Raw genomic sequence first — 24,820 nt, 5'->3', positions numbered from 1 at the left:
CCCCCCCTTGTGACACCCCTGTTTGGGAGGGAGGCTGTGGAGGAATAGCCTATCAGGACACAGTGTCACAGTGCAAGGCTTCAGCAGAGCCAGGAGCAGACAGACTGTGGAGGAAGCCTATCAGGACACAGTGTCACAGTGCAACGCTTCAGCAGAGCCAGGAGCAGACAGACTGTGGCTGCAGGCTGATCTGTGGAGCTTCAGAACAGACAGCAGGATGAAGATGGTGGTGTGGCTGAGTGTGGCCTCTCTGCTGCTAACCATGGAGCTGCATTGTAAGTAGACCTGATAATCCATGAGAATAAACCTCCTGACACCATGTGAGGCTGGCTGCTCTGACAACGAGGACATGTTTCAGAGCTACAGTACAAGGATCGTTAGTTTGGGACAGGGTCTGCATTCTGCTCATGGATTCTGTCTGTTTCAGATCATGTTAGTGAACTGTTATAGGTCTCTTATTGTAGTTAATATTAGTTATGATGACTGGATGTGTGTCACATAGTGAACATAGTTTGTTTTTTGCCGAAGCAGAAAGTCAGCAGTGATGATGACATATTATTGATCTGGTTCAGATCCTGGATTAATCATTAAGGTTATACTGTCTCATGATGCACCCCCCCATGTCTGTCTGTCTGTCTGTCTGTCTGTCTGTCTGTCTGTCTGTCTGTCTGTCTGTCTGTCTGTCTCTCTCTGAATCTTTAGTAAAAGTCATTTGCCCCCAAAACAAGTAATAACCACTACACTACACGTTTATATCTAATTTTATTTCATGTTTCTCTTCAGCTCTGCAGGTTGAACCAACTCTCCACACATCAGGTAAAAAACATAACTGAACACTATCTGTTGTAACCTAAAACGTTTTTCTTCTAATCAAAGTACCTTTCATTCTATTGCAAAGTTAATTCCGTCGACTAAAACTATTTTTGAAGACAAAATTCTGTTCTCCTGGACTGTAACCTACTGAAACTGTATTGAGTCGACTTGACTTTAATCTTATACTATTTAGTCAACTAAAACTAGACTAGAACATTTCAGATTACAAAAATATATGACTAACTAAATGAAATTATATTCAAAAACTAAAACTAAACTGAATCAAAAGACATGTTAAAGCATTTTGTCAATACTGCTCTCAGAGCAGCTTAAATGCCCAGTTCACATCTGGGACAACCAGATCTTATTTTATTGTTGTTTGGGACACGATCAACACTTTTGTTGATTTGTTGTGTTCAATCTGTGTTTTTAGATATTTTAGTATTTCAGCATGAATGATGATGCATTTTTTGCATCATATGATGCATCATGCTGCATCATATGATGCAAAATGCATCACTAGTCATTAGGAAAAATACTGTTGTCTATAGGCCTATTTCTTTCCTTTTGAAATGCTCCCAGACCGAAATACCGGTACCTCTGTTGGCTACGTGTTCTCTATTGTGTACTCTGGCGCTCGTCGTCTCACCCCTCACTGCTCTTGCCCTGTCCTCACAGACCCCGCTGTGTAACACCAAAACAGCTGTCTCTCATTCACTGTTCTGTTCCATTGGACATGACATAAGACTGCTCTCTTGTGCCTCCCAGAGTCTGTTTAACAAAATCACATCCCCATAGTGAAACAACACCAGGAAAATGCGATCATATTATTATGAAAATTAACTGTTAAGCATAAGTCCTCTCTCTCACCGTCACAGAGCCAGGGGAATTAACCTTTAAGACTTAACTCGGGTGCCCCTGGATTGCCCCATTTATCCCCTCTCGCTGCCCAGGCCCACCACCATTGTATTGAATCCGGCCCTGCTGCGTCAATGCATGCGTCATGACGTCACTTGGTCACATGAGCGCAGACAGGATGTTATTGTGTAACTTTCTGTATAGACCAGTGTTGATCATAGCTGTTCATTGCCGATCAAAATTTGGACATTTTGCCGCACCCCGGCACAGTTTTAGCCATAAAACAAACATCAGAGATAAAGGGCGTTAAAGATGGGGAAATGCATTGGAGTATACGGAGAAAAACGGCCGCGCGATGCTCTCAGTGTCGACTCGAAGCGACTAGCGGCTAATGGGCTACATCCAGGCGCAGCCCCAACCTAACGGTGAGATTTAAAGTTAATACTGTAAATACAGTAAACACGTCAACGCGTCGTGGGCCTCCAGAGACATCAAAGAGATTGGCGTGTAGACACCTCGTGGGCATCCCATGAGTTAAGACTGCATTTGAAATACATATGAATTGTCTCTGTGCAGAGTCTTACGATTTCAGGTTGGTGAAACCACGTAGTCGTGAGAGAACAAGCCACTCCTGTAAAGGCATTCTGGAGATGAGACACCAGGGAGAGTGGAGGAAGGTGGATCACTGGTCTAAAGGCATGAACCTGATGGCGTTGTCTGTGGTGTGCAGACAGCTGGACTGTGGTACTGTTCTGGAAGAAATCCTGAGGGTTGAATGGGGGGTCGTGGAACGCGCATGGTATATTGAATCTCCCTGTGTTGGAAATGACTCTTTGCTGAGAGACTGTGGAACAACAGAGTCTAGACACTCCCGTAACACCATTCGTGTGACCTGCTCAGGTAACAAACCATATTCTAAAATGTATTCACCTTATTCCTGGCCCCGCCCCCGGCTTCCTGTTCATATCCTGAAAGAGGCTGAAAAACATCATTTGGTTTCTTGTGTCCTTGCATTAAAGTGTCAGTAGATGGCGCTCTGGGTTATGAATGAACCTGTGTTGCCATGTCTACTTATAATAAGCAATTTGTGTCTTTAAAAAAATAGTGTAGTTGCTTATTGGGCTTACTTTTTAAACCAGTGCTTCCCAAATCTTTTCATATCAAGGACCCCAGATTGCATGGTTACTTCTGTGAATGGCTTATTTCTTTGGCAAAATCTGGCAACAGATTGTGTCACCATGTCACTTTCTTACTTGGGAGGAAGTGAAAAGATGTTTTTGAAGCAGCACACAGAGAAAAACTCTCTAGCGCCCCCTCTGTAAAAGGCAATGGCAGCCTCCCTAGAGAGGGCCAGGAATACAGTGATGTCATCTCTTATTTCATCCATCCATCCATCCATCCATCCATCCTTCCATCCAGTTTTATCCCTGCTTCTGGTCAGACTGAATTAAATACATGCTTTTCCTTTTGGGAAATGTAGTGTGTGTGTGTGTGTGTGTGTGTGTGTGTGTGTGTGTGTGTGTGTGTGTGTGTGTGTGTGTGTGTGTGTGTGTGTGTGTGTGTGTGTGTGTGTGTGTGTGTGTGTAAGAGTGGCCAGACTCACACTAACAGCCAGAATAAACTGGTACTCTTTGTCAACACCTTACTTTCTTGGATTTGCAAATAAATAATTATAGTACACACCTTTTGATTCAAGTGTATTATTTCAGTATTATCATTAGCATTTCCATATATAATTATAAGACTTCCGACAACGCCACCTCTATAAAAGAGGAAAAGGAGATATATAATAATAACCCTTTTAAGACACACAGGTACGTTTTTCAGGTGTTCAGAGCAATATAAACCCAGGAGAGAAGGAGCCGGACACAGTATTTCCAAAGGTATAACAAGTTCTTTATTATCTAAAATACAGGGGCTTCTATACGCCATAAAACCATTCAAAACACAAATAAAACCCTAACACTCCTAAATAGCGCTTCTAACTAAAAAACCTAAAAACAACCAACAATAAGATCACAACCCGGGTAATTTCCTCCCTTTATCAATTCCCACCGCACAATTAAAGTGCGGGTGCAATATTCGCCACTTAGCAATTTAAGGCGTATATATATTAATATGAATATTGCAAATCATTAGCTCAATTAGGACGTGTGGTATATATATAATACTAATAGGCGCAGGCAGGTATAATAATAATAATAATTATGATAATAAACAGGGTGAGTAGAAGACGTGTAGAGGGACACAGCAACTCTTCAGTAACATCTACGTCTCAGGCCTTCGTATCTGCGAACAAGGAAAATAGGCCAGTATCCTTGTATACTTTAACTTATTGGCATAACTCAGGTCAGTGGCTTGAAGAGACAAATGGTGCACAGATTCTCTACTCACACGGAGGCAGCCAATGGCTGCCTGTGCGGGTATTGCGCACGACACCACTGTCACCACTGCGACCCCTCTAGTCAGCTCGGATAGAGCGGCTCGTCTCGGCTCGCCTGGTCAGGATAGATGGTCCGCGGAAACTTCACCGGTTTTGCTGGGCCACCGTGTTGTCTGACTCACTGCGTTGCACTGTGGAGCTCACTCAAGTTCATCATCAATAGTTCTAGGTAGGGCTCACTGCTCATGCCCTCCTGTGTCTGTCCTCAGTCCCTCATAACACTGGTCACCTCTGCCTGTTCACCTGCCTCACACACACGTCCTCCTCCTTTCACGTTCAGTAACAGAGTGACAGAGTCCCACTTATAAAGGCCGCCCACTGCTCGACACCAGTCTCTCATTGGCCGGGCATGACATCACTCTTTTCCCATTGGCCGCGTAGCAGCCGCTCGTTATCCTATCCAGTTCTTTCACACACACAGTTCCGGAAGAGGAGTTCATTCAAGTTCATTCAGGGAGAAATAGCGTTAGACACAGAACAACCACAAAATGTATAATAGGGGAAACAATAAGATAGTATTCAATTAAAGCAAAATAACAATAAAACACAGGAGTTTCCAAAGAAATACATTTTAACAAAAAAAAAGAAATAACGCTGTCTTCCACCCCCTTACACTCCCCCCTACTTAAATCGCTGGCAGTCCCTGCAGCTAGCTTAACCTGGGCTATAACGCTGAGGTGGCTGTCCCAGATTGACTCTCCCCGAACGGCGCGGAGCCGTGGGGAAGAACCCATAACACTGTCTCCATATTGGACCAGGCGCTGGTGGTGGAGACACTGGCTCAACTCTCCCACCCAGCTCACGAGGCGCTACACAGACCTTCAACGCGTTCCTGTGTACTGTTCGATCCCGCCCTCCTTTCTCTGGCCGAATCCTATACACCACTCCCGCATCTCCTACCGTGCCCACTACCACAAACGGCTCGGGGTCCCACCAAGAAGCCAGCTTTCCTTGGCCTTGTCTGTTTCGGTTCCTCACCCACACTCGCTCACCCGGTACCAACGGTGGGATACCCGCCCGTTTGTCATACATGCGCTTTCTCTGCTCGGCCATACCTCCCATCCTATGCCCTGCAGTACGATAAGCGTCATTTAGTTTCCGTCTGTGATCATGGACCCAGTCTCCTACAGTAAGCCTACTTTGCTGAGCTTGCACTCCTAGCTCTACATCTACGGGGCGTCGCAGATGGCGACCAAACATCAGAAACGTTGGGGCATAGCCAGTGGCACTGTGGGGAGTGTTATTATAAGCGTGAACCAGTTCGGGGAGGTGCTCAGGCCATCGGCCGTGCTTGTCAGCATCCAAAGAACGTAACAGATTAAGTAACGTTTGATTAAATCGTTCCGCGCCACCATTTCCGGCCGGATAATAGGGCGTCGTACGGCTCTTGGTAATACCATAATTATTACATAATTGTTGCATAAGGGCGGACTCGAAGTTGGCCCCCCTGTCCGAGTGAAAACGAGCTGGACAACCGAAAGGCTGGATTACATGGGTCCATAGCGCACGGACAGTGGTCTGAGCAGTTTGATCACGTGTCGGAATAGCCCAACTATATTTAGTGAATAAATCAGTTGCTACAAGGATATTCTGACAGGGGTCTGCTGGTCGCCCCAACGTGAGAAAATCAATCGCCACCACTTCTAGAGGGTAGGAAACTTCAAACGGCTGTAAAGGAGCCCTAGGCTCCATCCTAGTTTTCTGTAAGCCACAATTAACGCACCCCTGATGATAGCGACGTGCCTCCCCCTCCATGCCGTGCCAATAGAATCGTCTGCGGAGCTGTGCTAGAGTCCTATCCACACCAGCGTGCGCAGCGGCCACATGCATCTCTCTCCACGTCTCCTCCTGCCTGGAATTGGGACAAACAATCTGTAAGTATTCTTCTTGGGTATAAGGGTCAGTCACATGACGATACAATACCCCCCCTTCCACGCGCAGCCTCGTCCACTGCCGTAATAACTGGACCGCCCCTCTCGTCCAATTCCTCTTCTCCGTCAAGGTGGGGTGCGTGCCCCTCTCTACGCACCGCATCACCATTTGGATATCCTTGTCCTGTCTCTGCGCGCTCTGCCACTCACCAAGGCTGTTCGTGGCTGCAGGCGTCAGCTCCACCGCCGCAACTGTCGTAGGCTGTACGGGGAACCTGGACAAGGCATCAGCGTTAGCATTATTTTTTCCTGGGCGGTACTTGATATCGAACGTGAACGACGCCAGTTGCGCCGCCCAACGCTGCTCTATGGCTCCTAGTCGAGCTGTCTGGAGATGCGCCACCGGGTTATTGTCTGTGAAAATCGTGAAATGAGCTCCAGCCAAATAATCCTTAAACTTTTCCGTGACAGCCCATTTAAGAGCCAATAATTCTAGTTTAAAGGAACTATAATTAGCATCATTTTGTTCAGTGGGGTGCAAACTGCGGCTTGCATAAGCAATAACTCGTTCTCTCCCATCTTGCATTTGAGCCAACACAGCGCCCAGGCCTTGGTTACTCGCATCTGTATAAACCACAAAAGGTTGATCATAGTCCGCATACGCCAGTACAGGAGCTTGAGTGAGGGCACTCTTCAACGCATTAAATTAATTTTGACATTCAGTGGTCCACCTAATCAGCTGCTGTGAGGACTTATTATCAACGGAGATCCCAATTAACAGGTTATTTAGTGGCCGTGCAATGGCAGCAAAGCCCTCCACAAACCGGCGGTAATAACCTGCGAGGCCCAAGAACGCACGAACCTCCCGTACCGTCGTTGGAGTGGCCCACCCCCGGACTGCCACCAATTTGTCTGGGTCCGGCCGCACTCCTTCTCGGTCCACGACGTGGCCCAGAAACTTCACCTCACGTTGTAGCAGCTTACATTTGTCCAGGCGCAGTTTAAGCCCGTGTTTCCATAACCGCTGGAACACGCGATCCAGGTGCTGTAGATGAGAAGAGAAATCAGGGGAGTATATAATAATATCATCTAAATAAACTAATAAAGACTCGGCCACTTGGCCACTTAAACAGTGTTGCATAAGTCTCTGAAATGTGGCTGGCGCATTACACAGCCCAAAGGGCATTCGTTTAAACTCAAACAACCCCAAAGGGGTCGTAAAGGCAGTTTTTTCTTGATCCCGTGGATCCATGCTCACCTGCCAATATCCACTGGCTAAGTCAAGAGTCGAGAACCACTGGGCCTTAGTCAAGCTCGTCAACGTCTCTTCGATGCGCGGCAGGGGAAACGCGTCCTTGTGCGTTACTGCATTCAGCTTACGGTAGTCGACACAGAACCTCCAGCTGCCATCTTTTTTCTTCACCAGAACGATCGGCGCGGCCCACGGGCTACAGCTCTCAGTGATCACTCCCTTGTCCATCATGTCACTTAGCAAGATCTTCATCTCTTTATACATGGCGGGCGGCAGCGGCCGGTGTCGCTCACGTATAGGCGCAGCGTCAGCGGTATGGATCTGGTGTTGTACTGCCTCCGTCTGTCCAAAATCCTCGCCATGTACAGCAAACACCTTCTCCCACTTCGTCAGCATAGCCTGCAGTTCCTCTTGTTCCCCCTGGGGTAGATCAGTTCGATCGGCGAGCCCCTGGAGCTCCTGGGACAGAGTGCGCACGGGTCCGTCCTCCGTGGCACTCACCAGGGCGACCTCCACCAGGCCATCCGCAGACATGGACAGACTCAGGTCCCGGTCCCCCCGGACATCAGCATCCTGGACCGGATACAATTTCCCCAGCTTCTGGTACCGTCCCACGGTGACACTATAGGGAAAGGGATTACAGAGGCGAATAGGAACCCGCCCTCCCCGCACAGTGACCAAGGCGCGCGCCACCCCCAGCTGGTGCCTGTCCGTCAAGGCCTCCACCAACGCCTCGTAGTCAGTCCCTTGCGGGCCCCGGCGCGTGCGTCCCCATACAACCACTTCACTTTGAGCAGGTACTCGTATCTTCTGACGGCGACCAGGCCACACATAGCCCAAGGAGCCATCATCATTCGTCACCGTTTCAATGCGCTGGCAGGCAGCAAACGCATCTCTCCATAGAGAATTTGCTTGGCGCGGGGGAAAAGCAACCCTCCCAGGCCATTTGAACAGAGTACGCCAGCATGCACTTATTACATTCATGCCAATAATGAGCGGTTGCGTACAGTGTTCATCTTTAACAATGACGACCCCCCTCCCCGGGATTCGTACTCCCTCCAATTCTAGATCAAATACCGCATAATTAGTGTAGGGTATATCCAGCCCGTTTGCTGCCCGTAACTTAAAAACGAGCGGCCCCGTCCCTAAATCAGTTTGGGAAAAGTGTTCAGTAAATAAACTCTGTTGCATTAAAGTGACTTGTGACCCCGTATCAAGCAGCCCTTGTAATCGAACGCTCCCCATTAGCACATTAACCGTGGGACATTGCCCAATAAACACATCATTGGCCCTGGTTCGTAGCACAGATGACTCACCTCCTGTCGACTGGACCGCGGCGACAGGACAACTCAGTTTAACGGCGGCTGGCCGTTCGCACACCATCTAGCTATATGGCCCGGCTGGTTACACTGTCGACAGATGGGCCTGCCTTCCCTGTCCCATTCATTTCTCTGTGGTGGTGCATAACGGCGCGGCGGTGGCACGTAGGCTGGCTGTGGTGGCGGCGGCGCGGGGCGCACAGCTGGAGCGGCGGCTTGCATGAGCGGTCTCATTTCGTTCATCAATTCCTTCGTAAACCCCTTCATCTGTGTTTTGACATCCTCCATTATTTCTCGCTTCAGTTCCTCTCTCCAAGCAGAGGTCTGTGATGGCACAGGGACAGTTACTGGGTTAATAGCATGACAAACAATTTCAGTAGCTGGCGTACCTCCATGTTCCACGTCCAAGGTCAAGGCCTCCTGTCGTAGTGCGGCGAAGTCTTCGTCGGGATGACGTCGAGCATATATGCGCAGGGCTTGGCCAAGCGGGCCCTCAGCTAACCCCTGGAGAAACTGATCTCGGAGAACGGCATCGGAGGGGGCTGTAGCGGCATCGTATCGTCGCAACCCACAAAACAGTTCTCTCAATCTTAGAATGAACGCATTAACACTTTCCCCTGAGCGCTGTGTACAACTATAAAATTGTGAGCGTACTTTTGAGACAGGGACCGTTTCTTTATACACACTGTCTAAATAAGCAAACAGTTTTTCTACTGTGTCTCGATCTCCGTCATCCAATACATTGACCTGCCGTCTAGCCTCATCAGTTAAGGTTTGTAGTAAGATAGCAACTTTCTTTACCTCTGTGACATCTTGGGTGCTCAATAGCCCTCTAATCTGTACCCTCCATTCTCTATATTTCGTTTCGCCCTCCGTACCTTTAAACGTTGGCAGCCAGGGGGCGCCTGGGTAAACCGGCATCATCATCATTACGAACCACAAGTTTAAATCACACACAATTGTTCAATCTCTCCTTTATATTGCTCTGTACCCGATCCTGCCGACCCACGTCAAATGTAAGAGTGGCCAGACTCACACTAACAGCCAGAATAAACTGGTACTCTTTGTCAACACCTTACTTTCTTGGATTTGCAAATAAATAATTATAGTACACACCTTTTGATTCAAGTGTATTATTTCAGTATTATCATTAGCATTTCCATATATAATTATAAGACTTCCGACAACGCCACCTCTATAAAAGAGGAAAAGGAGATATATAATAATAACCCTTTTAAGACACACAGGTACGTTTTTCAGGTGTTCAGAGCAATATAAACCCAGGAGAGAAGGAGCCGGACACAGTATTTCCAAAGGTATAACAAGTTCTTTATTATCTAAAATACAGGGGCTTCTATACGCCATAAAACCATTCAAAACACAAATAAAACCCTAACACTCCTAAATAGCGCTTCTAACTAAAAAACCTAAAAACAACCAACAATAAGATCACAACCCGGGTAATTTCCTCCCTTTATCAATTCCCACCGCACAATTAAAGTGCGGGTGCAATATTCGCCACTTAGCAATTTAAGGCGTATATATATTAATATGAATATTGCAAATCATTAGCTCAATTAGGACGTGTGGTATATATATAATACTAATAGGCGCAGGCAGGTATAATAATAATAATAATTATGATAATAAACAGGGTGAGTAGAAGACGTGTAGAGGGACACAGCAACTCTTCAGTAACATCTACGTCTCAGGCCTTCGTATCTGCGAACAAGGAAAATAGGCCAGTATCCTTGTATACTTTAACTTATTGGCATAACTCAGGTCAGTGGCTTGAAGAGACAAATGGTGCACAGATTCTCTACTCACACGGAGGCAGCCAATGGCTGCCTGTGCGGGTATTGCGCACGACACCACTGTCACCACTGCGACCCCTCTAGTCAGCTCGGATAGAGCGGCTCGTCTCGGCTCGCCTGGTCAGGATAGATGGTCCGCGGAAACTTCACCGGTTTTGCTGGGCCACCGTGTTGTCTGACTCACTGCGTTGCACTGTGGAGCTCACTCAAGTTCATCATCAATAGTTCTAGGTAGGGCTCACTGCTCATGCCCTCCTGTGTCTGTCCTCAGTCCCTCATAACACTGGTCACCTCTGCCTGTTCACCTGCCTCACACACACGTCCTCCTCCTTTCACGTTCAGTAACAGAGTGACAGAGTCCCACTTATAAAGGCCGCCCACTGCTCGACACCAGTCTCTCATTGGCCGGGCATGACATCACTCTTTTCCCATTGGCCGCGTAGCAGCCGCTCGTTATCCTATCCAGTTCTTTCACACACACAGTTCCGGAAGAGGAGTTCATTCAAGTTCATTCAGGGAGAAATAGCGTTAGACACAGAACAACCACAAAATGTATAATAGGGGAAACAATAAGATAGTATTCAATTAAAGCAAAATAACAATAAAACACAGGAGTTTCCAAAGAAATACATTTTAACAAAAAAAAAAGAAATAACGCTGTCTTCCACCCCCTTACATGTGCGTGCATACAAAACAAACTAGCTAAAGGCAATTTAGCAAAAATGGTTGAATCCATGGGATATTGGAATTGGAAATTCTCTGTATGACACCCCCCTCTCTCTTTCTCCAGAGTCAGTGAGGTTGGTGAATGGCACTGGTTTGTGTTCAGGCAGAGTGGAGGTAAAGTCTGATCAGTCGTGGGTCTCAGTGTGTGAAGGTGACTTTGACCAGCAGGATGCAGAGGTGGTCTGTAGGGAGCTTGGCTGTGGGGCCCCTTCAGTCCTCCAGGGGGCGCTCTATCGGGAGGCTAATGCTCCGATGTGTACCAGAGAGTTCCAGTGTGAAGGCAGTGAGTCTGCTCTCCTGGACTGTAGAACCTCAAACTCAACTAGAAACACCTGCTCACCTGACAAGACTGTTGGACTCACCTGCTCAGGTAAAGGACAAACTACACTATAGATTTGGATTATTATTTCACTATGTTCCAATGACTTTTTCTTTTCTTTTTTTTTGCTCCGGATCCGATCCTAATAATTCAATTTGAGTATCTGCCTATTGCGATTTTTCCGGATCCAATCTTTTGGCAATGCAATAAGAAAAAAATAATCGTATTCATTAAAAGAAAATCCATATATTTCTCTCCCGGTTCCAATCTTTTGAAAATCACCCTGATCACCCGATCTCTCTGATCACCCGATCCGATCGGGACATCTCTACTACTATCAAAGTAATTTGCCATTTTATTGTTTATTCTCTGGTCTTCTGTACAGAGCCTGATGATATCAGGTTGGTGGGAGGAACCAGTCGCTGTACTGGTTTCGTGGAGATCAAATACAGAGGAAAGTGGCAGGGAATGATCCACTCTTACCTGCACTGGACTGACAACAGGAAGCAGGAGGCAGCATCTGTAATGTGTAGACAGCTGGGCTGTGGCGTAGCTGTTAACAGAAAAGACTGGAGAGAACGGACCACATTAGAACATCTGCCACGTAAAGATAAATGGCTGATTATGAATTCCTGTGTTGGATCTGAATCTTCACTGAGGGAGTGTGCAACATTTCTGGATGGTGGTTCTTCGAGTAAACTAGAGCTGACCTGTTCAGGTAAAAAAAAATATGTATTTAAACAATGACAGCAGTCTTTTAGTCTCTGGTTTTATCTATCTATCTGTCTGTCTCTGAGTATATGCGTCTATCCAAGTCCACATGTGTATGTACATGATGATGACGATGATGGTGATGATAATGGTGATGATGATCAGCATTGTTTAACCTTCAATATTTCATTTTATTCAGTTATGTATTGTCATGACAGGACCTATATGTTGACAAATCATGAACAATATAGCAGACAGACAAATAGCAAACGATAAGAACTGATATGTGCTTAATTTGTAATCAATAATAGATTGAGTTGAATGAGGTAGTCAAATATTTGTATCCATTTTCAGATGTTTATTCTAATGACATGAAATAGGCCTACTTGTGGTGCTTTTTCTGTAATTCATCATGTCAATTTAAATGGATTAAATTGTATTAAAGCTCTGACCTGGCAACCGTCAGGTCAGAGCCGCCTCCCTCTAGCACAGCCGTAATGTGCGCTAGAACAGTGGTAACGTGATCCGCCTCTTGCTAGCGGACACAGCTGGCTGAGCAGTTGTTGATTAGCGTGACTGACAGTCGGACACAGGGTTGGCGTTTTGATTCTAAATACTCCCTGACGGTCGCAACTACTGCTAAGGTTTTTAGCTGAATCAAAAGTCAGTCTGAAAAGGAATGTGTAAACTTTCTACAGTACACAATATACTTTGTGCTTGTTTTCAGCGGGTGTCGCTCTCCATTCCGACATGTCGCCACTCCGAAATTGACTTCTTATTGTCGGAGTTGCGACACTTCCATAGAGGTTACGTTTAGGGTTAGGGATAGAGATAGGGTTAGTGTCGGAATGGAGACATGTTGGAAAGGAGACATGTCGGAGTGGCGGGGTGTAACCGTTTTCAGCAAGCCCACAAAGTTTCTTCAGGGACTGCATTTCTATAGTTCAATGTAATGTAAATTCTAAACGGATTAAAGGGGCTCCAGTCCTTGATTCTGATTGGCTGAATCAGTGTTGTAAAATACTTGATATACACACACCTAGGACCTACAGTAGGCGTGCCACAACGTATCGGACTATATTAAAACCATATGGCTTTTCTGAGTTATCAGGAAGGGCCCCGTTCTCAACAATGCCACAAATCATGAATGCAGCATCCAAATGAGTTGAAACTTTGCGCTCACACTCCCAGTAGGTCAAAGAATCAGCCTCATGGTGGCGCCATAGCAGGCATCATGATCTGGCATGTAATTCTTGAAATGTAGGCTGTACCATCAAATGCTCAATGGATCCACTTCATGTTTAGTGTTGGGACTGACAAAGCCCTGGGTAGGCCACCCAGCCTGGCAAAGACCCTCTACTAGTTTACAGTGTGGTTTATCGCTCTGACATTGTCTACCATTATTTTAACATGTGACGTTTCAGCCACAGTCGCCTCTGTCTTGTTTCAGATTTCCTGTTGAAGCCAAACATCACCCTCTTCCCCTCTGTGAACGGGGTTTCCAAGGACAAGCAGCAGGGGCTGCAGGTGTTGGAGGGTTCCAACTTCACCATCAGGTGCTTCGCCCAGCCACAGCACCCAAAAGGCTTCTTCTACGTGGTTCACAAGACGCACGAAACCGAGATGGAGCAAGCCAACGATCCTGTGTACTCTGTTGACTTCCCGTTTACCCTGGCAGACCACACCCACCAAGGAGAATACGAGTGTATTTATCACGTTGTTATTGGCGAGCAAAGATTGTACTCTCACAGCGAGGTCCTTTCTCTCACCGTCACAGAGCCAGGTGAATTAACTGAATAATTTTCTGAAAAAAAAACATGTTTCTATAATTGTTGCGACCAAAGGCCGCATTTACCCTGAAGAACCTTGTCGCTTGAGTGACCTTCCTTCTGTGACCTTCCTTCTGTACAGGAAGTGATGTCAGTGTGGTGTCAGTGAGTCGTGACATCACTTCCTGTATGGGGCGGCTACATCACTTCCTGTACAGGGCGGCTACACAAGACTAAGAAAGACAAAAATAAAAGAGAAGGATACACAAGACTAAGAAAGACAAAAAAATAGAAGAATAAAAAAGAAAAAAAGGAGGAGGAGGATAAAGATACCAAAAGGAGAAAGAAGAAAGTGTGGATGAGGTACAATGTGCGGTATCCTCCTTGTCAAGCTCAACGTTGGGCATTTGGACCTATACATGGAGAAATGGAGCGAACCTGTTTGGCCTAAACATGGAGATGTGGAGAACACTATATATGGAGATAGTCCAGTCCATCATGTCATATGGGACTACCGTCATAGACAGCCATTGTTAGGCCGGAGTCAATGGCTGTCTGGGTGACTGTCTGGGGGCGGCTGGACTTAGATCACCTATGAAAGAATGTCCATCCACCTGGAGAAAATAAAATGTAACAAGGAGGTGGCAACGGGGCGGCCAGATAAAGTTATTAGGCCTGGATCCGACTTAAGTCGACGCACAGGATTCCAGACGTTTAGCGCTTATTCGCTCTTGTATCAAACCGGTACTCGAAACGCTCTTAGAATTTAATATATTTTCTAAAGTAAATATGGGGGGTCTGAAGGTTTCGTTGTCAAGCTCAACGTTGGGACCTACATGGAGAAATGGAGCTCCATATGAGACCACACTGACATCACTTCCTGTACAGAAGGAAGGTTACAGAAGGAAGGTCACTCAAGCGACAAGGTTTTCCATGCCCATACATGGAGATTTCTGATGTCATAAATCCCAGGCCGAAAATGAGAATGTTAGGGTAACCCCTTATGCCCTTATATGGAGATCCACAGGCATCAAACCAAGGCCCTAACTCACCAAGGCCCTGCTTGGCATTACTTACGTACATTTTATGCCCATATATGGAGATTCCTATATTGTCAATATTAAGGACATTATTAAGGATATTATGTTATTAATATTAAGGACATATAACTATCATGAAACATAACTATCATGAATGGCCAGATGGCCAAGAATTGGCACGACCTTGCCCTTTATGTCACCCTGAGGTTGCATGTCACCCTCAGGTGTCTTACTAGTATATTCTAATTTGAAACACCTGTGTTGTTCCTCAACATGGCCAGTTTAGGACTGCATTTGAAACCCATGAATTGTCTCTGTACAGAGTACGATTTCAGGTTGGTGAAACCACGTAGTGGTGAGAGAACAAGCCACTCCTGTAAAGGCATTCTGGAGATGAGACACCAGGGAGACTGGAGGAAGGTGGATCACTGGTCTAAAGGCATGAACCTGATGGCGTTGTCTGTGTTGTGCAGACAGCTGGACTGTGGTAATGCTCTGGCAGAACGCCTGTGGGTTGAATGGGGGGTCGTGGAACATGCATGGTACATTGAATCTCCTTGTGTTGGAAATTACTCTTTGCTGAGGGACTGTGGAACAACAAAGTCTAGAGACTCCCGTAACACCATTCACGTGACCTGCTCAGGTAACAAACCATATTCTAAAATGTATTCACCTTATTCCTGGCCCCGACCCCGGCTTCCTGTTCATATCCTGAAAGAGGCTGAAAAACATCATTTGGTTTCCTGTGTCCTTGCATTAAAGTGTCAGTAGATGGCGCTCTGGGTTCTGAATGAACCTGTGTTGCCATGTCTACTTATAATAAGCAATTTGTGTCTTTTGAAAAAATAGTGTAGTTGCTTATTGGACTTACTTTCTAATATTTTTTTAAACCAGTGGTTCCCAAATCTTTTCATACCAAGGACCCCAGATGGCCTAGTGGCTTCTGTGAATGGCTGATTTCTTTGGCAAAATCTGGCAACAGACAATTCCCTGTGACTTCCTTACTTGGGAGGAAGTGAAAAGATGTTTTTTGAAGCAGCACACGGAGAAAAACACTCTAGCGCCCTCTGTTATAGGCAAAGGCAGCCTCTCTAGAGAGGGCCAGGAATAAAGTGATGTCATATCTTATTTCATCCATCAATCCATCCATCCATGTACGTGTACAAAAACAACTAGCAGATCTACAAGCTCACAAGGTTGAATTTATGTCATGTTGTCCCCCTCCCTTGCCCCCCTCCCTCTCTCTCTTTCTCCAGAGTCTGTCAGGTTGGTGAATGGCACTGGTTTGTGTTCAGGCAGAGTGGAGGTGAAGTCTGATCAGTTGTGGGTCTCAGTGTGTGAAGGTGACTTTGACCAGCAGGATGCAGAGGTGGTCTGTATGGAGCTTGGCTGTGGGTCCCCTTCAGTCCTACAGGGGGCGCTCTATGGGGAGGTGAATGCTCTGATGTGTACCAAAGAGTTCCAGTGTGAAGGCAGTGAGTCTGCTCTCCTGGACTGTAGAACCTCAGACTCAACTAGAAACACCTGCTCACCTGACAAGCCTGTTGGACTCACCTGCTCAGGTAAAAGGGTTAAACTACACTATAGATTTGGGTTTTTATTTCACTATCAAATAGAGATGTTCCAATGACGTTTTCTCTCATCTCTACTACTATCAAAGTAATTTGCCATTTTACTGTTTATTTCCTGGTCTTCTGTACAGAGCCTGATGATATCAGGTTGGTGGGAGGAACCAGTCGCTGTACTGGTTTCGTGGAAATTAAATATGAAGGAGCGTGGCATGGAATGATCCACTCTTACCACTGGACTGACAACAGGAAGCCGGAGGCAGCATCTGTAATGTGTAGACAGCTGGGCTGTGGCTTTGCAGTTTACAGAAAAGACTTGAGATGGGGATTAGAACATCTGCCACGTGAAGATAAATGGCTGATTATGAATTCCTGTGTTGGATTTGAATCTTCTCTGAGGGAGTGTGCAACATATTTGAGTGGTAGTTCTACGAGTAAACTAGAGCTGACCTGTTCAGGTAAAAAAGGTTTTAAACAATGACAGCAATCTTTTAGGCTTTCATTTTATCTATCTGTCTGTCTGTCTCTTTGCACAGTATATTTGTCTTTCTACCACTTGTTCAGATACTGGATTCTGATTGGCTTAAAACAGTGGTAAATCAGTCAACAACCCCAACAGTGGGACCCCGCCCACTGTTGTGTTGCAGTTGTAACATTTCCAATAACCTTGCAAGTTACAACTGTGTTTTCTTTCATTTATGTGGTAGAAAAGCAATTTACCATTCGAGGGTTGTGGGTTGTTGGCTGATTTACCACTGTTTCAGGGTTGTTTGGCACTCGGCTTGGCCTTAAAGGCTTACTTCTAAGTCCTCATGCGTATATGTGCATGATGATGACAATGATAATGATAATGGTGATGATGATCAGCATTGTTCATCATTATTGTTTTTTCACACTTTTAGAGCATATCTGTAGTGATAATATGGCCATAACTAACTGTACCTGTGTTTGAGTATTATGACAAGACAATTACAGCCTTAAGTCCAGCCCCCTAATAATTGTGCCTCTGTCAATCAACTTCAGCTGCTCCCCGTGAGCCACTGGTTTGCGTGTCTTCCCCCGCCTACCCGTTCGTCTTTTCCGCAGAGCAGAGCCAGTGTGTTGCGCTGGCTTACCTCCTGTTCTCCTCCTGTTATTTACACATCTGCCGTTTCAGCCACAGTCGCCTCTGTCTTGTTACAGATTTCCTGTTGAAGCCAAACATCACCCTCCTCTTCCCCTCCGTGAACGGGGTTTCCAAGGGCGAGCAACAGGGGCTGCAGTTGTTGGAGGGTTCCAACTTCACCATCAGGTGCTCCGCCCAGCCTCAGTACCCAAAAGGCTTCTTCTACGTGGTTCACGCGACGCACAAAACCGAACTGCAGCCAGCAGACGATCCCCTGTACTCTGTTGACTTCCCGTTTACTCTGGCAGACCACACCCACCAAGGAGAATACCAGTGTATTTATCATGTCGTTATTGGCGAGCACAGATTGTCCTCTCACAGCGAGGTCCTCTCTCTCACCGTCACAGAGCCAGGTGAATTAACCCTTTAAGGCCTGAGGACCCAATTCTATAAATGTCTTCTAAATCCTAACAATTTTCTATGTTTCTATAATCTAAATTTAAACACATGATGGTGATGATGATCAGCATTGTTTTTTTCCTTCAATATTGAATTTTATTCAGTTATGTATTGTCATGACAGGACCAATAGTGTTGGTCCTCAACATGGCCGGTGTAGGACTGCATTTGAAACCCATGAATTGTCTCTGTGCAGAGTCTTACGATTTAAGGTTGTTGAGAGCAGATGGTGAGAGAACAAGTCACTCCCGTAAAGGTATTCTTGAGATATCGTAAATAGTAAATCTTCATCCCTCCGACTTTCAGCACCTCCGCGCAGCCAATCACAAGAGCCTTGCTTTAACCAAGTTCCTTTTTTTATACACTGGCTTAAAGGCCTGCAAAAAAGGGAGTCCCATGACCCTTCTCTCTCTCTCTCTCTCTCTCTCTCTCTCTCTCTCTCTCTCTCTCTCTCTCTCTCTATCTATCTATCTATTTCTCTCTCCAGAGTCAGTCAGGTTGGTGAATGGCACTGGTTTCTGTTCAGGCAGAGTGGAGGTGGTGAATACTGATCAGTCATGGGTCTCAGTGTGTGAAGGTGACTTTGACCAGCAGGATGCAGAGGTGGTCTGTAGGGAGCTTGGCTGTGGGGCCCCTTCAGTCCTCCAGGGGGCGCTCTATGGGGAGGTGAATGCTCCGATGTGGACCAAAGAGTTACAGTGTGAAGGCAGTGAGTCTGTTCTCCTGGACTGTAGAACCTCAAACTCAACTAGAAACACCTGCTCAGCTGACAAGACTGTTGGACTCACCTGCTCAGGTAAAAGACAAACTACACTATAGATCCGATCTTTTGGCAATGTCATAAAAATGTTTAAATTACAGTATCCATTCTACCCAACATGGATATAGCTTCTATAGAAAATCCAGGTATTTTTCTCCCGGTTCCGATCTTTTGAAAATCACCCTGATCACCCGATCCGACCAACTAAGTAATTAGCCATTTTACCATTTATTCCGTGTGTCTGTACAGAGCCTGATGATATCAGGTTGGTGGGAGGAACCAGTCGCTGTACTGGTTTCGTGGAGATCAAAAAACGAGGAGAGTGGCGTGGAATGATCCACGATCCACACGTATATGACAACAAGAAGCTGGCAGCATCTGTAGTGTGTAGGCAGCTGGGCTGTGGCTTTGCTGTTTCACATGAAAAGCATATTAGTCCGACGCGTGAACCTAAATGGTTCATTGTGAATTCTTGTGTTGGATCCGAATCTTCGCTGAGGGGGTGTGCAAGATATTTGAGTGGTTGCTCTTCGGAAAGAGTAAAGGTGACCTGTTCAGGTAATAAAGCATATTGTTTTTCCTTCAATATTGAATTTTAATGTATGTGCTTGGTTTTTATTCAATAATAGTTTTGGTTGAATGAGGGAGTCAAATATTTGTATCCATTTTAAGATGTTTATTCTAATGCGTGGTGCTTTTTCTGTAATTTATGTATTTATCATGTCAATTGAAATGGATTAAATTGTATTACATTACATTTAATGTCAATTATAAACGTATTAAAACGGTTCCAGTCTAATATCATGAATGCAGAATCCAGGGACATGCTGGGCCTCTGATTCAGCCCGGGAAAAAGAGTTGTAGAGGCCCTCATTGCGCGCAATAGAGAGAGATCTCTCTCTATAGCGCTGCTGCTACTCAAAAGATTGCCATTTCAGATCATGACAAGTGACAAGCCAGTGGGCCAATTACATAAGTTATATTTTGTCGTTGTCGGGTGGAAACCTTGTATGTCCAAAACCATTAAATTATTTAAACTAGTGAAAACAGCCGATCTACAAGCATGGCTGCTGCATCTATGATGAAGCAGGGCTTTGCCTTGCGAAAAAATGTACAAATTTGAAACTTGGAGATACAAGGTTTCTGCCAGACAGTGACGATTTACTGTGTTGGCCGCCCAGCCCCCAAAATGGAACGAAGGCCGACATTAATCTATTTTCCTTATGGCCGGCCTGAACCGGCCGGGAATGAACCGGCCGTTCGGGAGTTGTCCCGCTTTTCCCAATGGCCAGCACGTCCCTACTCATGGTAGCCAACATTGTCACATCTGCCGCTTCAGCCACAGTCGCCTCTGTCTTGTCACAGGTTTCCTGTTGAAGCCACACATCACCCTCCTCAACCCCTTCGTGAACGGGGGGCGGAGCCTGTGGGCGCTGCCGGTGTTGGAGGGTTCCAACTTCACCATCAGGTGCTCCACCCAGACACAGTACGGAAAAGGCTACTTCTCCTTGGTGCACGCGACCCACGAAACCGGGCTGGAGCCAGCCGACGATCCCTTATTCTCTGTGGACTTCCAGTTTCTGGCAGACCACACCCACCAAGGAGACTACATGTGTATGCATCACGTGGTTTATAATGGCGAGCAAAACACATTGTACTCTCCCAGTGGGATCCTCACTCTCATCGTCATAGAGCAGTGAAGTCTGATGTCATTTACCCATCCTACCTGGTTCCCGTTCCCCCCCCCCCCCCATTCTGAATTCCCATAGACTTTTTTCATATTGTGTCATATAAGAACTGTGTTCCAAACATAAACAAATGATCTCCACGGTTTGACTCATATGAATATGAAGAATCAGCTAATGGTGAGAAAACGCTAATTTTACTGTCACAGAATTAGTTACATTTTCACTAGAAACAGACTGTATCAAATATGAGTGACTGACTATCATAAACCATACAGAGCCACCACCCCGACAATATCGAGGACATCGTTTGTTTATTTTTGGACCGCAATGCTTATATGAGACGATTTTAAGATGACTCAATGTTATTCTCCATAGAGAAATTACTTCCATGAACCGGGGGATGAGCGAGTGACATCATGACTTCGCTGCTCTATAGCCGGGTGAATTAAAGGTTTCAAGTCACAATATAAAAGTCAGTCAAAGAAGCAAACATGAATTCAGTCATTTTTAGGGGAATTATATTGAATTGAGCATTTTGATTGAGAACAGAGCTTTTAGCCTTGTATGATTTATTAGTGATACTCAATCCCAAACATATCTCTCATAGCCTCTAATTTGACAATTGAATAATACTCATTGTGTTGATGTGTTATGACACTGTATGTTGATGCATTGAATAGGTTATATAGGTACTAAATGAAACAATGTTATTATTCCTTTTAGCCTTGTCTGACCTCCTGCTGTTTACATTTCTGACTAATACAGTATTCAATCAATCAATACTCTGATACTGTTGTCATTGGTTACCATGAACAGAAACAACTGAAATACAGGAAATTGACAGTTGTTTCCCAAACGAATATGATTACAGCTTGATGGATTAATCTACTCCTCTCTGCTTCCTTTATAGCCTACCATATCATTGTGGGCTTGCCTGAAAGGCGAGCACACTTTAGATATTGTCATACACTTTAGATATTGTCATTATTAGTGTGGTTGCGCAACACACTATAGTTCTAGGGAAACTTTATTCTTTATTTATAGATAAACTTTTTTTTCGGCGCGTTTCACAGCCCACAGTTTTTGCGCCACACACTCGCGCCATATGTCAAATCGACCGGCTTCATCGGGAATCGTGTGCTATCATTTTGCTAAGAGAAAGGTTGTATCGTTTAATTGATATTAATTTATTAGTGAATTAATTTTCCCCATTGACTTATAATGGGAATCACAAAAACTCACATTGAATTATTTTTCTCTCACAAACCATTGGGGCTACAGTTTCAAAACTTAGAGAGGAGGTTCATAATGCAAGCAAGGATTAACTGAAAAATAATTACATCATTCGGCCTCATGGTGGTGCTATAACAGCTCACTTTACGTTTTGGCTTATAACTCTTGAACCGTAGGTCGGAAAATTAAAATTATTTTTTCCCTGGATTCCTTGGGTCATGACGCATCTCCCCATATAGGCCACGCCCATTTGCGTCAGGATAGATTTTCCGCCATTTTGAATTTTCTTCAAAGCACACTTTTTGCTCCTTTTCCCACATATTTTCTCCAAATGTCACAAAAATCGGTACACATGATCTATGGACCCATGCGATAAACATATTCAAGCGATATTTTGATACTCCATAGCGTTCGTCCGTAACAGGCTTCCAAAGTTAGTCGGAGGGGCCCGTTTTGCAAGAAATAGCCATAAATCACAAATGAAACATCCGGTCAACACCAAATTTTAACCACAATTCACAGGTGATATACTCAACAAATCCCCAAAAGCATTTCTACTTCGACCCTTAGGGGGCGCCACAAACACACAAAACATAACCGTTTCAGGCCAAAACGCGTTTTTCAGGGGGAACGACCCTCTCAAAACGAAACACAAACGATCTCGGGAGCGACGCGACAAGACTCGCGCCGTGGCGGGGCGGGCAACCACACTCGCAATTTCACAAATTGCACATTTTCTAGTTTATCTATCAGGCAGGCAGTCATATCAAGTATCAAAAAACTTCGGTTCCTTTCTACTCCTACATACTTAGTGAGAAAATGAAAATACAAACATCAATGTGTTCAGCTTACAGTGGCGAAGTGTGCTATTATTTTTTACAGCAATCGGCCAAATGGTGGCGCTGTAGGAAGCCTTCGAAAGTGCGAACTTTGAACAGGTATGGGTATCGTTAAGATTTTAACGATTCCGATTCCGATTCCGATTCCGGTTCTGCTTATCGATTCGATTCCTTATCGATTCTCTTATCGATTCTCAGCTGGTCAGAAATAGTGGCCAATAGTCTTTTCTACCTCCTCCACTCCTTTTCTTCTTTTTCTAGAGAGGTTTTGGGTTATTTTTATTACTGTTTTGGGTGCTTATTTCCCACACAACGGTGTAACAAGTAACTGTTTATTAGTTATTTTAGCACACAGTGCAACACACAGCACGCATGCACACACACAGTCACTCATGCACACAACAACATCGGGTATTATTTTTGTAATGGTTTTCTACAGTTTTTTATTCCCCATATACAATGGTGTTAGTTTGCAACAATGAGCCTACAGACAGATCTAGTTCTCAAATAAATAGACTTTGTTGTGCCATCAAAGTGGGATTTATTTGAAAACAAAATTTAAATGCAACTTCCCTTCCAACCGGAGGTGGCAAGGTGACCATGTGATAATCAAACACCTTGTTTCAACATAGTGTATTCCCCAAAGTCAAGTACATTATTGTTTTAATATAGCTCTGTGTGTATATAATTATCTTAAAAAAAAAAAAAAAAAAAAAAAAAAAGCACCCCCCCTTGCAGCGCCCTTGGAAACACCCTCAGCACCCCCCCTTCCAGGCAGGGCCGTGCTTAGCGATTTGGAGGCCCCAGGCAAACCCCAGTTTGAGGCCCCTGGTCGGGAGCCATATGCGGGTCGCAGACCAATTTCTAGGGGTCGCAAATACATACTCCCTTATGTTTTGTTTCCTATATTTTAGCTTTTAATTATTTGAAAAAAAAAAATATATATATATATATATATATATATTTTTTTTTTTAATAACACAAGTTTAATAGCCTATAAACTCTAGCACTTTTTCAAAAGAATTCCAGAGAAAATAATAAGAGGAGGAGGGAGAAAACAGGGGTTGGGTGTTTTACTCAGGGACACTGCAACACATTGCTAACCTGGCCTGGAATCATACCTGTTACAACCAGGGATCTGGTTCCCTTGGCAGGCTCCGTCACTAACCACTCAGCTATGGATGGCCACAATGTTTGACATATAGAAGATAAAGCATGAGCTTCAACTTCTCTCACCAGAAGCAACTAACACAGGACAGATGAAGTAATAAGAATAAGAATACTGAGTTAAACATTACATGACCATGTTAACAGCCTTTTGTTAAGGGCCCTTTTACTATTTATATATGAGGGTATTGAGAGCTTGAGTTTGAGAGCTGTTGGGGCACCAAATGAATTTGGGGGCCCTCAAAACGTTAAATATAAATATATACAGTATAAATCTTGTTTATATTTTTAAGGAGACTAAAGTAACTTGTGACATTCGAAGTTAAACACATACATTACATGACTATGTTAAGGGCCTTTTTACTGTTTATTTATATTTGACGATAACTCATGGAGCCCCCTGGATGTTTCTGTTTGAGAGATTGAGAGGCCCCAAATGGATATATTTGGGCCCCTCAAAATGTTAAATATAAATAAACAGTATACAAACTATGCGTGCCATCTTTAAGAAGCCCCAGTAAACCCTGTGAAAGTATTTCAAGTTAAACATCACATTTCATGTTAAGGCCCTTTTTACCCTTCTTTTATATTGATCTCATCCCGGGCCCCACTTCAAATCTGGGGCCCCCAAAATGAAATGGGATTGATACACATATATTATATGTATATATAAATATGGGGGCCCTAAATATAAATATACACACACTTTAGAAATAATGTATCCATTCCCCGCATCGATCCTTCTTAAAGTTAAAGTAATGTACGTGACATCACAGAACAGACACAAAAGAACCGCTTGGGTAATCAGGACCATTGTTCTCTGGTCACACCTTTGAGAGCCACGCTCTTTTCAGATTCTAATGAGCTAATGTTAACCCTCACCCTCACTTCAACTGTTCTCTGTCTCACAGTTGAGAGCTCAACCGGGGCCCCCTGATGGCCATGTTGGTTAAAAAATAAAATAATAATAATAATCTCATGAGGCCCCCAGGCTGTGAGGGGGCCCCAGGCGGCTGCCTATTTTGCCTGTATGGTAAGCACGGCCCTGCTTCCAGGCTGTTCCAGCG

At 44.9% G+C, this 24,820-nt stretch overlaps 2 protein-coding genes across 2 annotated transcripts; one reads left to right on the top strand and one right to left on the bottom strand.

The window, feature by feature from the left end:
* Positions 1-78: 78 nt before the first annotated feature.
* Positions 79-21,947, top strand: LOC308299540 (scavenger receptor cysteine-rich type 1 protein M130-like). The gene is made up of 13 exons (XM_080743338.1): positions 79-275; positions 784-816; positions 2,248-2,571; positions 11,161-11,466; positions 11,801-12,133; positions 13,577-13,909; positions 15,258-15,578; positions 16,192-16,497; positions 16,638-16,961; positions 17,686-18,021; positions 18,554-18,862; positions 19,076-19,384; positions 20,192-21,947. Exons 1-13 carry the CDS (start codon positions 218-220, stop codon positions 20,524-20,526), a joined length of 3,627 nt encoding a protein of 1,208 aa, XP_080599464.1. The 5' UTR covers positions 79-217; the 3' UTR covers positions 20,527-21,947.
* LOC308299407 (uncharacterized protein) lies at positions 3,695-9,849 on the bottom strand. Its single transcript, XM_080743182.1, has 2 exons — positions 7,244-9,849; positions 3,695-7,030 (listed from the first exon to the last, which is right to left on the bottom strand). Exons 1-2 carry the CDS (start codon positions 8,618-8,620, stop codon positions 6,692-6,694), a joined length of 1,716 nt encoding a protein of 571 aa, XP_080599308.1. The 5' UTR covers positions 8,621-9,849; the 3' UTR covers positions 3,695-6,691.
* Positions 21,948-24,820: the final 2,873 nt, after the last annotated feature.

The sequence above is a fragment of the Nannobrachium achirus genome (genome assembly GCF_963921795.1).
Source record: "Nannobrachium achirus genome assembly, chromosome: 15".
NCBI classification, from domain to species: domain Eukaryota; kingdom Metazoa; phylum Chordata; class Actinopteri; order Myctophiformes; family Myctophidae; genus Nannobrachium; species Nannobrachium achirus.
The sequence above is the reverse complement of the archived record's forward strand: the minus strand, read 5'-3'. Positions and strand labels throughout refer to the sequence as shown.

Bases quoted from the DNA above. Each gene is read 5' to 3' on its own strand.
- LOC308299540 (XM_080743338.1), top strand. From the start codon at position 218: ATGAAGATGGTGGTGTGGCTGAGTGTGGCCTCTCTGCTGCTAACCATG. The intron at 817-2,247 runs GTAAAAAACATA...GTCTCTGTGCAG, and splicing joins ACCAACTCTCCACACATCAG to AGTCTTACGATTTCAGGTTG. The intron at 19,385-20,191 runs GTAATAAAGCAT...GTCTTGTCACAG, and splicing joins AGTAAAGGTGACCTGTTCAG to GTTTCCTGTTGAAGCCACAC.
- LOC308299407 (XM_080743182.1), bottom strand. From the start codon at position 8,620: ATGGTGTGCGAACGGCCAGCCGCCGTTAAACTGAGTTGTCCTGTCGCC. The intron at 7,031-7,243 runs GTGAGCATGGAT...TCTCATCTACAG, and splicing joins TAGCCAGTGGATATTGGCAG to CACCTGGATCGCGTGTTCCA.